This window comes from Crocodylus siamensis, chromosome 7 (assembly GCF_052110815.1).
Source record: "Crocodylus siamensis isolate JL-2025a chromosome 7, ASM5211081v1, whole genome shotgun sequence".
In the NCBI taxonomy this organism is placed as follows: domain Eukaryota; kingdom Metazoa; phylum Chordata; order Crocodylia; family Crocodylidae; genus Crocodylus; species Crocodylus siamensis.
The window spans coordinates 52,835,524-52,848,547 of NC_143401.1; the positions used below are offsets into that span (position 1 = coordinate 52,835,524).

General features: G+C 41.5%; 1 protein-coding gene across 6 annotated transcripts in view; it reads left to right on the forward strand.

Moving 5' to 3' along the window:
• Nucleotides 1-7,152, forward strand: part of MYPN (myopalladin) — a 145,879-nt gene extending 138,727 nt beyond the window's left edge. For all 6 annotated transcript variants that reach the window (XM_090056710.1, XM_090056711.1, XM_090056712.1 and 3 more), the window contains one exon: nt 359-7,152. In XM_090056710.1, the coding sequence (XP_089912836.1) occupies nt 359-528 (170 nt within the window). In that variant the 3' untranslated portion in view covers nt 529-7,152. The remainder of the gene's footprint in view (nt 1-358) is intronic.
• Nucleotides 7,153-13,024: the final 5,872 nt, after the last annotated feature.

Below are 13,024 nucleotides of genomic sequence, written 5' to 3' on the forward strand. Positions count from 1 at the left end.
CTATGTCCACTGCTACCCCTGCATCTAAGGATTTGATGACCTAGTCGTAGAAGACCACCAGGTTGGTCTGACAGGACCTGCCTCTAATGAACCCGTGTTGGTTGCCCTTAAGCATAATTTCCCCTGCTGGCCCCTTGTGGACATGTGCCAGAATAATTCTCTCAAAAAGCTTACCCAGGATCGAGGTAAGACTGACTGGTCTATAGTTCCCCAGGTTCTCCTTCCTCCCTTTTTTGAAGATGGGAACCACATTGGCCCTCTTCCAGTCCTCTGCTAGGATCTGGAACCAATTTCCAAGCGATAAACTGTACTTTATCTAGAATTTTATTTATTCTGTTCTTTGTCTTTGTTGCTTCAGCACAATGGCACCAACAGATCCCACAGCCAATAAAGTATCGACCAGGAGGCAACCGGTATGCAAACCTCGCTGGACAAGGACTTGACGTTTTTTCTGCCTTCCCAGCTGTTGAAAGCCCAATGCTGTTTTCATCCCCATCCCAGAATGTGGTGGAAAGTGAAGAACTTTAAAAACCTATGGTTCCAATTATGCCTGCAGAAATACAAGAACTGTGAAAAAACATATAGGATGGTACAAGCCAACATCTCCAGGGTTTACAAGCAACTTGTTTTTAGTGAGTGTACTGCTGCTGGAACTGCTGCAAGTAACATACTGTAGAAGATGTTTGCATAATATTTTACTACAGGATGACTGTGGTATGGTGTGTAGTGCAGTAAGTTTGGTACTATGCCTTTTTCTAAGAATTATAAAGCACAGAGACAGTTTTCAGCACTTAAAAGCCTATACCACATTTTACTGCTTCAGTTAAAGCTACTGTACCTCTAACAAGCAATGATAAGGATTTATGGTATTTAACTGGATATAGCCAATGAAAGCAATGGCATGATGATAGTTCTGAAAAAGGTGAACAACATGACTTTGAATGTAAAGTGTGTCTGATAGTCACAAAGCACAAGTAAAAGGAAAGAAAAAAAGCTGTAACATCATTTTTATGTACTAGTATACCAAATGATACTGATTTGGTGATCAAGATTAGATAAGTATAGCATTTCATGTAGATAAAGCTACCTACAATGCATATTTATATTTCTGTGTACATGTACTCTGTGACTTGTGTACTTATGATATATTGAACTATTCAGTAAGATACCAAGTATGTGCTTAGGACGCTAACATATGAAACTCAGCATCCTGAATTGCATTAAGCACATTCTGTAGACATCACAGATGAAAACTACTGTATATTTCCACACACATTTCATATTTGTTCCTTTCCCATTCTAGTGATTTCCTGCTTTTAAAACACACACTGTGAAGATCTTATAACTTTACCATTTTTAATACAATAGGTTTTTTTTCCATCTAAGTTTTTGACATACCCAGAAGAAAAAACAAAAAAAACCCACACCTTCCATACAGCTCATTTGCAGACCTGATGAAAGAGGAACTGTAGCCTAGTATAATTAAAAGGTCTTTCAGGTTCATTTTAAAAACCTTAGTGTCAGGTAAGGTTAAAATAGGAAATGTCTCCTCAGTAACATGCAAACAAGATGCTATTTAAGAAATGGAGTGATTGTATAAAACGCTGGAGTATTGTACCCTGAAAAATCATAGGCAAAAAGTGCAATGAGTTAGAGACTCTTTCTTACAGCCTCATAGTGAACTTATTAGTTGAACAGTTTCAAGATATTTCTCTTATATATTTCATTAATACCTTCACTCAAGCTTTAGAGCTTTTGAATGTATATGATGGTTTCCTGCATGTTTAGATCCTTGCTGAGCTCTCTTTCTTGGACCTTGTTTTGAAACAGTTCTGTTCTGCTTTACAGATGGTCAGAGATTACCACAAAATTCTAACTAGATTTATACAGGAATAAAATATTACACTCACAGATAATGTAATGTTAGATTTGATTTCAATTGCTTTTCAATTCTGTTTCCTCACAGGTTAAAACAAGATGGCAAACTACTATTAATTATAAGTAACTACTGAATATATAATATTACCAGTTTAGGAATGGACATGAAACAAATATAAAAAATGGTAAAAGAATAAGAGCTAATAGGGCACTGGGTCTGGAAAGGGAGTGAGCAGGAGCTAGCCTGCCCTCCTAGATCATCTTCACATCCAGCCTATATTGTTGCTATCTGTTGGCCATGTAATGGTTCAGAATAAGTGAATTTGTGATGCTGATCCACTTTCTAGTTGAGCAGAAACCATAACCAAATTATCATCACAACACACCTTGTGCTTTGGTTGGCAATCTCAGCAGAGGCACCAAAGATTGTATGAGCCAGGTAAGTGAACTATTTTCTCACCAGTAGAGGTAGCTGTTCCACAAACAAGGTCCAGGCATATGGGTGAGAAGGTAGAAGTGCTACTCACTCCCAGCTATATTTTTGGTTTGTTGTTTTTACAGCACAGCCTAACTAACAGAAGTGAATTCAGGGTTGTGGTGTCCAACTTGATGGACCTTGGGCCTGTTTTTCAGGATTGCTGCACACTCACAGCTCCTCTGGACTTCAGCACAAGTTGTGAGGGTTCAGCATTTTTTAAATCAGATCCAAAGGATGTCAAGTCAGGGAAGAAGTTTCCCAATATTAATGGCTACTTTTGAAGTATTTGTTTCAATACATAGATCCTCACTGTCTGGTGCCAACAAGTCCCCATGCTGCTTTCAGAATCTTTTATGTTTACATTATAACCTTCTGAAAAGGAAAATAATTGGATTTTTTTTGCACTTGAACTAATGCTGTTTATGGTTTGTTTGTGTTTTATTTCCTAAAAAGCACTGGGTCAACTTCTACCCCCATCTACAACTCTGGAGTCTCCTATTATTTCAGGGTATAAATGAAAAGCAGATTTTGATCCTAGATGTTCAAAGCTTTATATCAATTGTTATATTGAGATACATATAGACACCCAGCTACTGTGCAGTTCTAGAAACCTTACTTATCATTTTCTGAGTATTTTACAGTTATTCAGTAATTAAATGTGACCCAAAAAAACAAAACCTGCACAGGTTTAGATTGCATTAATCCTACTTTATTAAGTAATATGTCCAAGAGCTATCATGGTACCTATATTCTTTGCATTGTTGGAAGACAAGAATAGCAGCATGTTTATCCTGTAAGTACATAGCATGTAATGAATACTGAGTTACCAGTGGCATAATTATATTTGTTAGTATTACTGATGGCAGTAAAATCTTACAGCTTTACAAATTCTTAGAATGAGGTGATCCAACCCCAAGAAGCTATGTAAATTAAACACAAAGAATACAAACCAAACATGCAGCTTGGCTCTCTTCACCCTTGCTCCAACTTTTACACCAGTATAACTTCACTGAATTTCACTGTAGCCTTTCCTAACTTACATCATAATAAGCAGGAGAAGAATAGCAACATGATAAGCCAGCTGAAGGTCAAGTGATACACTGCTTTAAAAAACAAGTCTTCTGCACTTTGACAGCAATGAGGAAGGAGAAGCAGGAGGAAGTGTTATTGAAAGATTTTTCCCTGAAGAGATGTTTAAGAGGGTTATGGATGAAGTACTGACCCATGGTCATTCAAAAGGAAGTTGTTGTGGTAATGTCCCACAATAGGAGACAGGCCAGTGCACATGGATTTCTAAGATTCAACAGTCAAATTACAACACTTATCTTTCACTGTCTTGTTACTACCTAAGGCTCAGATTCTAATCTCTCTCAGCAGCATGCATTAAACATTGAAATTAATGTAGTTACTGTGAATGTATATGGCATAAATGAGATCAGTCTAGTTCCAAACTGTCAAGTCTGTTATTTTCACCTCTTGTTAACAGCTAAAGAATATTTCTGCTCTGCATATACTAAGCCCATAATAGGAAGCTTGTGTGCATAGATTTTAATGCTAATAGCTAATATTCTGACTGGGCTTTTGTCACAATGAAAACTTTGTAGAGAAAGACACAATGCATTGCATTTGTGCTGGTGACTGATTGAAGAACTGGGAAAAACTGGTTCATGTAAGCACCTGAGGTCAGCATTTAGTTATCACTGACCACACATGATGTTATCTGAAGAGTTAAGATCCCGTGAAGAATGTCACTGTGTAAAAACATGGTGTCAAGAAGCATTAGAGATTCCATGACTGTGTTTTCTTTGTAAATGGCTTGCTTGATGTCATTTTTGGATCCAACTGAGCAGTAACTTATTTGACTTTGCTGCACTAAAAATATATTCTGTCTTATTTAGCAAAGGCTGCAACAACAAAAAGACCCATGCCAAAATTTTCACATTAGTCATTATCTTTTACCTGTCCATTTAATAACTACAATACTAAGTAGTTTTGAAATATGGGAACCCTAAAACTGTACCCTAAAATAACTGAATATTTTAAAATGTATCCTGTTTTTAACTTTATTTAGCTTCCAATTCCTTCCCAGGCTTGTAGCTTCACATATGTTAATGTGTGATATATACACAGGCTATTTCAGAGAGAAGTGCAAGTGGCAACACTTTTCTTCAAAATTCTGGAAAGCTGAAGTGTTGCACCTTTCCTTCAAAGACATTAAACATGCAGACTCAATCCTCAGCAGCCTGCAAGCAAAATGTGCAATGACTGCAAAAGGACTTTTACTATAGGACAAGAGGATTCAGCTCTCTTGCTTTGAAAGCAAATAAAAAGTATACCTTTTGAATGCCTGATGTATGTAACCGCAGAGGGCAAAATAAAGCACACACTTGGAAAAATAAGCCAGTACATGCAGGCTTTCCCTGGATACTGTGTATACAGTTGCTACTTCTAACTGTGTATAGTGACAAAAGCACTGCCAAAAAACCCCACAAAACTGGAATGATAACTCCTTAAGAATCTGCTATTAATACTAGAAGGATTAAAACATTAGTCTCCAGGAAGTGACTTCTTTCATCTACTAAAACTGTACCTAAGCAAACATGTGAAGCAAAGCCTAATAAAACATTTAATTGTTAAATACTGGACAAGTCATTCAGTGTTGCCTTACTATTTTAAATATAAAAATATTAACTTTGAGCCTTAATACTGTATTTTTTCTTGATTAAATTGGAGTCTCTATTTTTGTTCCAAAGTCATCCTCAATGGGAGAAAAGGGGTTAACAAAAGTTCTAATATATATTTTAAGTGCATATGGAAGATATAAACACCTGACTGTTTAATAATGTATGCCCCTCGCCTCACCAAAACTTAAATAAATGCTTTGGAGTTGAATACCAGAGTGTCTGGCATGTCTGCAGAGATTCATTTGCAACTGGGCTCCTCAGGACTTGTCTTATAGAACAGTTGATGAAGTCAATTGAAGGTCCATACAGAGAGCTCCTATAGAATCAGGCCCTAAATAACTTAGAGGAAACTTTGACCATATTACTTGTCAAGTATATATTAACTGTGTTTCCAGCAAACAACAGCGTTATAAAATATAGAAGCAATCTTTTTAAAAAAATGGATATAGCTATTTCAACTGAAGTGAATATGCTAAATATACTTGCATTTCAATTTGTGCTCTTGCTCTTTTGGCGAAATTCTCTTCCGCTCCACCAAATTTTGAATGATGAGGTATAGACAGGGGAACAAGTGCAGGATTAGAGAGGATACAAAGTATCCTTCTCACTGGCTCAGTTCTGTAAGGTGCTAAGCATTCTGGTCCCACTCAAAGCAAGCAGTTAAGCAGATATCTAATTTTAAGTAAAGATAGTTCCAGGAGAAGTCTGTGGGACAACCTGTATGCTTAAAATTAACGAACTTGGCTAAAGCCTCAGAATGCTCTGCATTTACAAGATTGAGTTACAAGCCAAAGCCACGGATCCAGCCCGTAACCACTACAGCAACCTATGGATTGCAGTAGCCACTGATATCCACTTTGCTCAGAAGGTTTGAGTCAGGTGAGCCACGCAGATGGTAGATCTGCTAGCCTTGTTAGTCATTCAGCCTATATTTAGGTCCCCTGAGAATGTGTAGCAAGTGGGCCACTGTAAAATTTGGGAAAATATTATGTAGCAGCTTCCAAAATGTCTTTGTACAGTCTTTGTGAAGAAGGGCATTTTGGACACGTCAAGTCCTGGCTGTGTTTGGGGCTGTGAGCATGGGCAAGTGGAATGAAAGCTAGTCAAACATGCAATTCACATACTGAGGGTTTCAGACCATTTTACTCTTCTTCCCCATGTGAGTTTTTACTGTGAATGATTCAGCACACTTCTGTGAAGGGGTCCAGTATCAGACTTTGCAATTAATTTAAAATGAGCCATGTGTATGAATAAGGACAAAGATGTGCCCCACTTCATGCAACAGTCCTGATTTTGCTTTCTTATATACCCATATTTCTCAGTCACTACATAGCTTGACTTTAATTGGTTTCTGTGACTGTTAGTTAAGAAGCAGTATTCTCAGATATAGTTCCATAAGGAAAGAAGTGGCTCTCATATGTTTCATAACATCTGCTGGAGTACTAGACAGCTGCAGAAACTCCTGTGAGATTAACACTCTGGGACCCTGAATTCATTATAGCTAGGTAGAGTTACTTATTGTATAACACATACAAAGGCTGACCGTAATATGCTATTAATTCTTAAGCTGAGTTCTCCAAAGAAGTCAATGGGGAGTTCTGACCAAAAAATTATGGCATGGTATTACCCCTTATTATGCAGATGACACAGTTTTCTAAAGGTCAGCAGGTAAAAAACTGAAGTCATCAATCTGAAACACTAGAAACCTGACTATATACAATACTTACTGCATTGTGTGATCTTTCCCTCTTTGCTCTCTAAAATTAGGAATGCGGGTACTTAGAGAAATTTCTGTCTAGCCTGGTACACCTTTTTACATAGTTTCCTACACAATTTAACCCTAATTACAAATTAGAAGAAATATTAGTGTACACAGTATTATGATTTAAAAGTTACCGTTTGGTGGACATTTAATATGTAATGAAATGTGATACATGCATTTTGTTTTGCATTTTTAAGCAATATTTTCTTAGCATTTTATTAAACTTTGCTTTATAGCAGTATCTGAGAGCATTTTTTAAAACTAGCTGAAACCAAAGTGTTTGTAAAGATTGAGTTACGTAGGGGAATTGATGGACTGTTTCTTCAATGAATAAATGTATATTCTGAATACATTGTGTGTTTCTGAACTTCTTACAGCGAAAGAATAGTTACACACATACAAAACATACATTTACAAAATAATTCCTTTTCATTTGATAAAAAATTCAGAAATACTTTATCAAGAGACACACTTTTAAAAAATGAAAGAAAACTATACCCATTTTGCTTACTTAGTATTTATTACAAAGTATAGGCTACAAGAATATTAAAAAAATTGTTTGATGGACAATTTTTTTTTAATGAATGTTTACTAGACAGTATGATGAAAGTAACTCTCCCTGTTGAAATTAGGGGAAATTCCACTTATTCACTAAGAAACTTGTCTGATATGTTTTCATACTGCAAATTAAAAGTGTAATCTTGATCACATTAACCAGGCAAGAGAATTCCAATGCTGCACACTTCATGGGACTATAATTCAAGTAAAGCTAGTGGCAGGTTGTGGCAGGGCACTGTAGGTGCCTGCCACTTTAAGGGCCTGAGCCAAGCTGCCAGCAGGTGCCTGATTGCAGCAGTCATTTTAAATCTCTGGCTGCCTTTATAACTGGATCAGTTCCCTGCTGGCAGAGGAGGCAGCAACATTGCCTGGCTGCAAGGCTGCTGGTATCATCCTGGAGGTAAGGGAGGAGCTGTAGGGGATGGCTTGGAGGCTCCTGGTCCTGGTCATGACCTAAAACTGCACCCTGCCAGGAGTAGGTGGCCTGGTGGGGCTCCTAGTGGTGTGGGAGCCCCCAGGATATACCAGGCCAGTGATCACCCCGGTGAAAGGTGCTGGGGCACCTTAACCCCAGCCCTCACCTTCTGGTGGGTAGAAAGCAACTTTTGAGGCCAAGCACAATGATCTGCTCCTCCAAGGGCAGGAGTGAGAGTCCCCTGTGAGGCACTAGTCATGGTGTGTGCAAAGGGTAATATCAAGGGAGGAGTAGAGGCCAGGTAAGCTTCTGGAAGCACCTGAACCAGTTGGGGAGAGACCCCGCAGGGCCAGGCATGCTCCCAGGAGTACCTGAGCTGGGAATGGGGAACCCCACTCCAGAAAGTGCAGGCAAGAGGCAAAGACTCCACTGAGGGATTCGACTGGTCAATGCTAGGGCCAGGACCTGAGGGTCAAAAGGGCCAGGGCCCACCACAAGGGATGCCCATGATGAGCACAGAAGCTCGGGGTCCCGACTGGGCCTGAGACGGGGCTACGGCTTACGGAAGCTGAAGGTCCCCATAGTTGGGGGGCCACAGCTAATGGGCAAAGGCAAGGGTTCAGCTGACTGTCTGGGATGCCATCTGCAAGGGTTGGGCCGCAGTATAGTGGTGCTATGGAGCTGCAAATACCCCCTAATATTGGGGTGCAACAATGGGCAGCCTCCCGCCTTAGTTAACAATTTTTATTAATTACCAACAAGGCATGGCAGGAGAGACAGGCAGGCGGTGTGCCCAGAGGCAGGTGGGGAGCTAGCTGCGGTTGGTGAGGGATGCCCACCTCACCACACAGGTATTTGTATTACGATACCACTTACAGACCCTGGATCACTCTGCCCCAATTCTGCCCAGGAATATAACCCAACATTAATCTCATTTAAGTCAATGGCAAAACTTCCACTGGCCTCTAGTTCAGTACCATAGGAGATATTTCTGATACTGCTACTTGTGACAGCCATGTTACCAAAAAGTGACACATAGCATTAAAATAATTTGACACACTGGGCATGTCTACACATTTGTTAATGCACAGTAGTTACTGGACATTTAGTTTAGTATTTGCTTAATGAAGTACTAACTAAATGCACAGTAACTACAGTTACTGCACAGTAGTGTCAGTGCATGGTTTTTTTTTGTGATACTTACTGTGCAGTAGCCTAATAACACTGCACAGTAGTGTGTTAGCATAGTTGTTTACCGGCAAGCTACTGCACAATGTTATTAGGTTACTGCGCAGTAAGCATTTCGTGGAGACGTGCCCATTGTGTGCAGTCAAGTCAGTTTCACCAACCATGCTTTCACAGAATGCTATGAAAATAACACACAGAACTGACATGAATAGAAACTAAGAAGGACAGAACTTAAATCTTTTGTTTAGTTACAGTTCTTTAAAAAAAAATCAAGACAGTTCCTTTAATCCTATCAGCTGGGATAGAATCATGAATGGCAAGAGAAATTCTACGGGACAAGGACTGTCAACTTGTTCTATTTCTACAGTGCCAAGCACAAAAGATCATTGAATCCACTGACTAAAGGTCTCCAGGTCTACAGCCATATAGTCTAGTAAAAATAAATAAGCCCCCTCAGTACAAACCAGACAGAGGGCTGTTAACTTGGAAATAAAGGGTCATACTAGGGGAACTTTCAGACCACAAAGCAATGTGACATGGGAAAGAGAGAGTACACAAAAGCCTGTCACAGACCATAGATATTTCCCCTGGCACCATGCACATAGGCTAGGTACAGACATTCAAAAAGCCCAAGGTGGATTCAATCTAAGTTATACAGTTTTTTTTATAATCAGCGTACTTTAGATCAGCAAACAGAACACACATTTGCCTTTTGGTTGGGGTGGGGGGAGAAAGAGGAGTAAATCTTGGACCAGGTTGCTCCATTTTTAAACCAGTCTATGGGTGCCAAACTTCTGTTCTGGATATAGGTCTTTTTTGTGTGCCAAACTTCTGTTCTGTTACGCGTAAAGACTAGTTTCTGATCACTTATACTGGTAAAAGGATAATATCTGTACCTGGCCATAAGGAACCCAAGATCCCAGTTACCTTGTTCAGCCATAGCAGATTCTCAAAGGTCATTGCAGCTCCACAAATAGTAAGACCAGTGTAGCAATTCCTTAAACGAACAAGAAAACAGGGATTCAAGGAGAACTCACACATAGTCTTTACAGAGTCTTGGCTCATTCTCTGCATATTACCAGAGAGAATTCATAGATTTCATAGACATTAGGGCTGGAAGGGACCTTGGAAGATCATCTAGTCCAGCCCCTTGCCCCAGGGGCAGGAAGTCAGCTGGGGTCATAGGATCCCAGCAAGATAAGCATCCAATTTACTCTTGAAGGTGTTCAATGTAGGTGCTTAAACCACCTCCAATGGCAGGCTGTTCCAGACCTTGGGGGCTCAGACAGTAAAGAAATTCTTCCTTATGTCCAGCCTGAAATGGTCTTGCAGTAGTTTAAAACCATTCGACCTTGTCATCCCTTGGGGCGCTCTGGTGAACAAACATTTCCCCAGATACTGGTGGTCACCCCTGATAAACTTATAGGTGGCTATCAGATCACCCTGAGCCTGTGCTTTTCCAGGCTAAAGAGCCCCATAGCTCTCAGCCTGTTGTCGTAAGGTCTGTTTCCCTGACCTCCGATCATGCACATGGCTCTTCTCTGGACTCTCTCAAGCTTCTCCACATCCCTTCTGAATTGTGGGGCCCAAAACTGGATGCAGTACTCCAGCTGTGGCCTCACCAAGGCCGACTACAGCGGGAGAATGACAACCCGGGATTTGCCTGAGAAGCGTCTATGGATGCAAGCCAGCGTTTTGCATGCTTTACTAGCTGCAGCATCACATTGTAGGCTCATGTTCATCTTGTGGTTAATGAGAACCCCCAAGTCTCTTTCTTCCATAGTGCTAGCCAGCATAGCACTGCCGAGCCTATAAGCAGGCTGCAGGTTTTTCCTCCCAAGGTGGAGAACCTTGCATTTTTCAGTGTTAAACACCATCAGGTTCTTGTCCACCCATTTGCTGAGCCTATCTAAGTCAGCTTGGATCACCCTCCAGTCTTCAGGTGTGGATGCTTTGCCCCAAAGTTTGGCGTCATTGGTGAACTTGGCCAGTCCACTTCTGACTCCAATGGCCACATCATTAATGAAGATGTTGAACAATATGGGTCCAAGGAAAGAGCCTTGGGGGACCCACTGGTCGCAGGACACCATGATGAGTGACTTCCATCAATTACTACCCTCTGGGTCAGACCACGAGTCAGTTCTCCAGCCAGAGGATCGTGGTGGACCCAAGGCCACAATTGACCAGTTTTGCCAAGAGGTGATCATGGGATACCAGACTGAAGGCTTTTTTGAAGTCAAGGTATATGACATCAATCTCTTCTCCTTTGTCCAGGTGATAGGTTACCTGGTCATAAAAGGAAATGAGACTGGTCAAGCAAGACCTACCCACAACAAACCCGTGCTGGCTATCCCTCAGGATGTTGGTGTCAGCTAGTCCATTAAGGATGGCCTCTTTAATTGAGGCAAAGCCTCAATTTTTTTTTGTCAGTACATGGACAAAATTTTAAAATACACTCAGCATCAGCCTAACTGCTGCAATTGACAACAGCAATAAGTCTCTGATTTGACACCACTGGATGCATCTACATGAGACTAATCTTATGCACAGTAAAACATAACCATCTACATGTGTACAACAATGACTGCACAGTAGATTAGTCTAATGCACCATTTTCTAGTACCTATAGGTAGGTACTAGAAATCAGCACATTAAACTAATGAGCCAAAGTGCATGTGTAGACATTGATCAGGAGCAAATTGCTAGGTACAGACATTCAAAAGGCTAGGGACAGACATTCAAAAAGCCAAAAGTAGAATTGAACTAAGTTATACAATTTTCTATAAGCACTGTAGTTTAGATAAGGAAATAGAACATGCATTCATCCTTTGGGGGGAGGGGTGGGGAAAGTCTTTTGAAAATTGCTTCCAGTCAGCCTAGGCAACAGGGTCCACAGAGGGTGAGGAGAGCTGTCCTGGCTTGGCAGGACACTGGCTGCTAGCCCTGTGGTTATCGGGACCTGTCCCTATCTTCACATGGCTGGCAGAGCTGTCCAGGCTTCTGGGCAGCTGCCACTTAGCCCCATGGGGCGCGTCCACACATGCAAGCACGTGCGCTTGCAGCACCTCAAACAGAAGTGGTGCAAATTTGAGCTGGGGCTTTTTGCTTCAGCACTTGTGCTTGGACATGCATTTTGTTGTAGAGCAAATTTTGCCACGTGGGGCAAAATAACCCTGCCTGGCTCCTCCCAGATCTGCAGCCAGGGGGAGCCAGAGCCTGGGGCCAGCCCCTGTGCTGTCCCCAGAAGTATAAAAAGCTGCCTTGGCAAGTAGGACTACTCGCTGTCAGGAGCTTCTGGGGCCCAGCCAGTTGGTACCTGGGGACACTACCCTTCGTGCCAGCTGAACCACTGAAGCAGCCCTGAGAGTTCCCTGCAGCAGTCTGGCAGTGGGGACTGCTGCCTGGCTGTGACCTGCTGTGCACCTGCCAGACCCAGATGGGGACTGCACAGCCAGTAGAAGCATCTGCCTCTCTGGGCCAACTGCCAGTGGGCTTTGCCTGCAGAGCTGGCCTCTGTGCAGCACTACTGCCACATTTGCCCCCTGCCTGGCCATCTGGGAAGCTATTGCCCAGAAGATGTTTTGGGTGTGGTGGCCTGCTTTGAACTGTCAAAGCATGTCCTCCTGGCCCCATTTGGCCAGGATGTCAGCCACAGTCAGCTGGGTCCAAGGTGCCAGCTCTGAGCAGGCAGGGTCCTAGCAGGAATTCTGGTATTCCCTATTGGAAAGCTGAAAAATCCCTGAAAAAAAAAATCTCAAAGTCACTCTGTAAAATATCCCCAAATCCATGTTCCCCCACAAGTAAAACAAAAGACCACTATAAAGAGAGAGAGAGTGAGACAGAGACAGCGATCAGTTGGACAATGACCCCTGCTGACTTCCTGCCCTTGGGGCAGGGGGCTGGACTCGATGATCTTCCAAGGTCCCTTCCAGCCCTAATGTCTATGAAATATAGAGTGTTAAAGCATGTATCCTATCATAATAAAGTGAACTCTAAATACATGTTTCATGAATTCATGAATATATATTTTGCTGTCCTTCCACAGGGGTCACAGCCCCCCA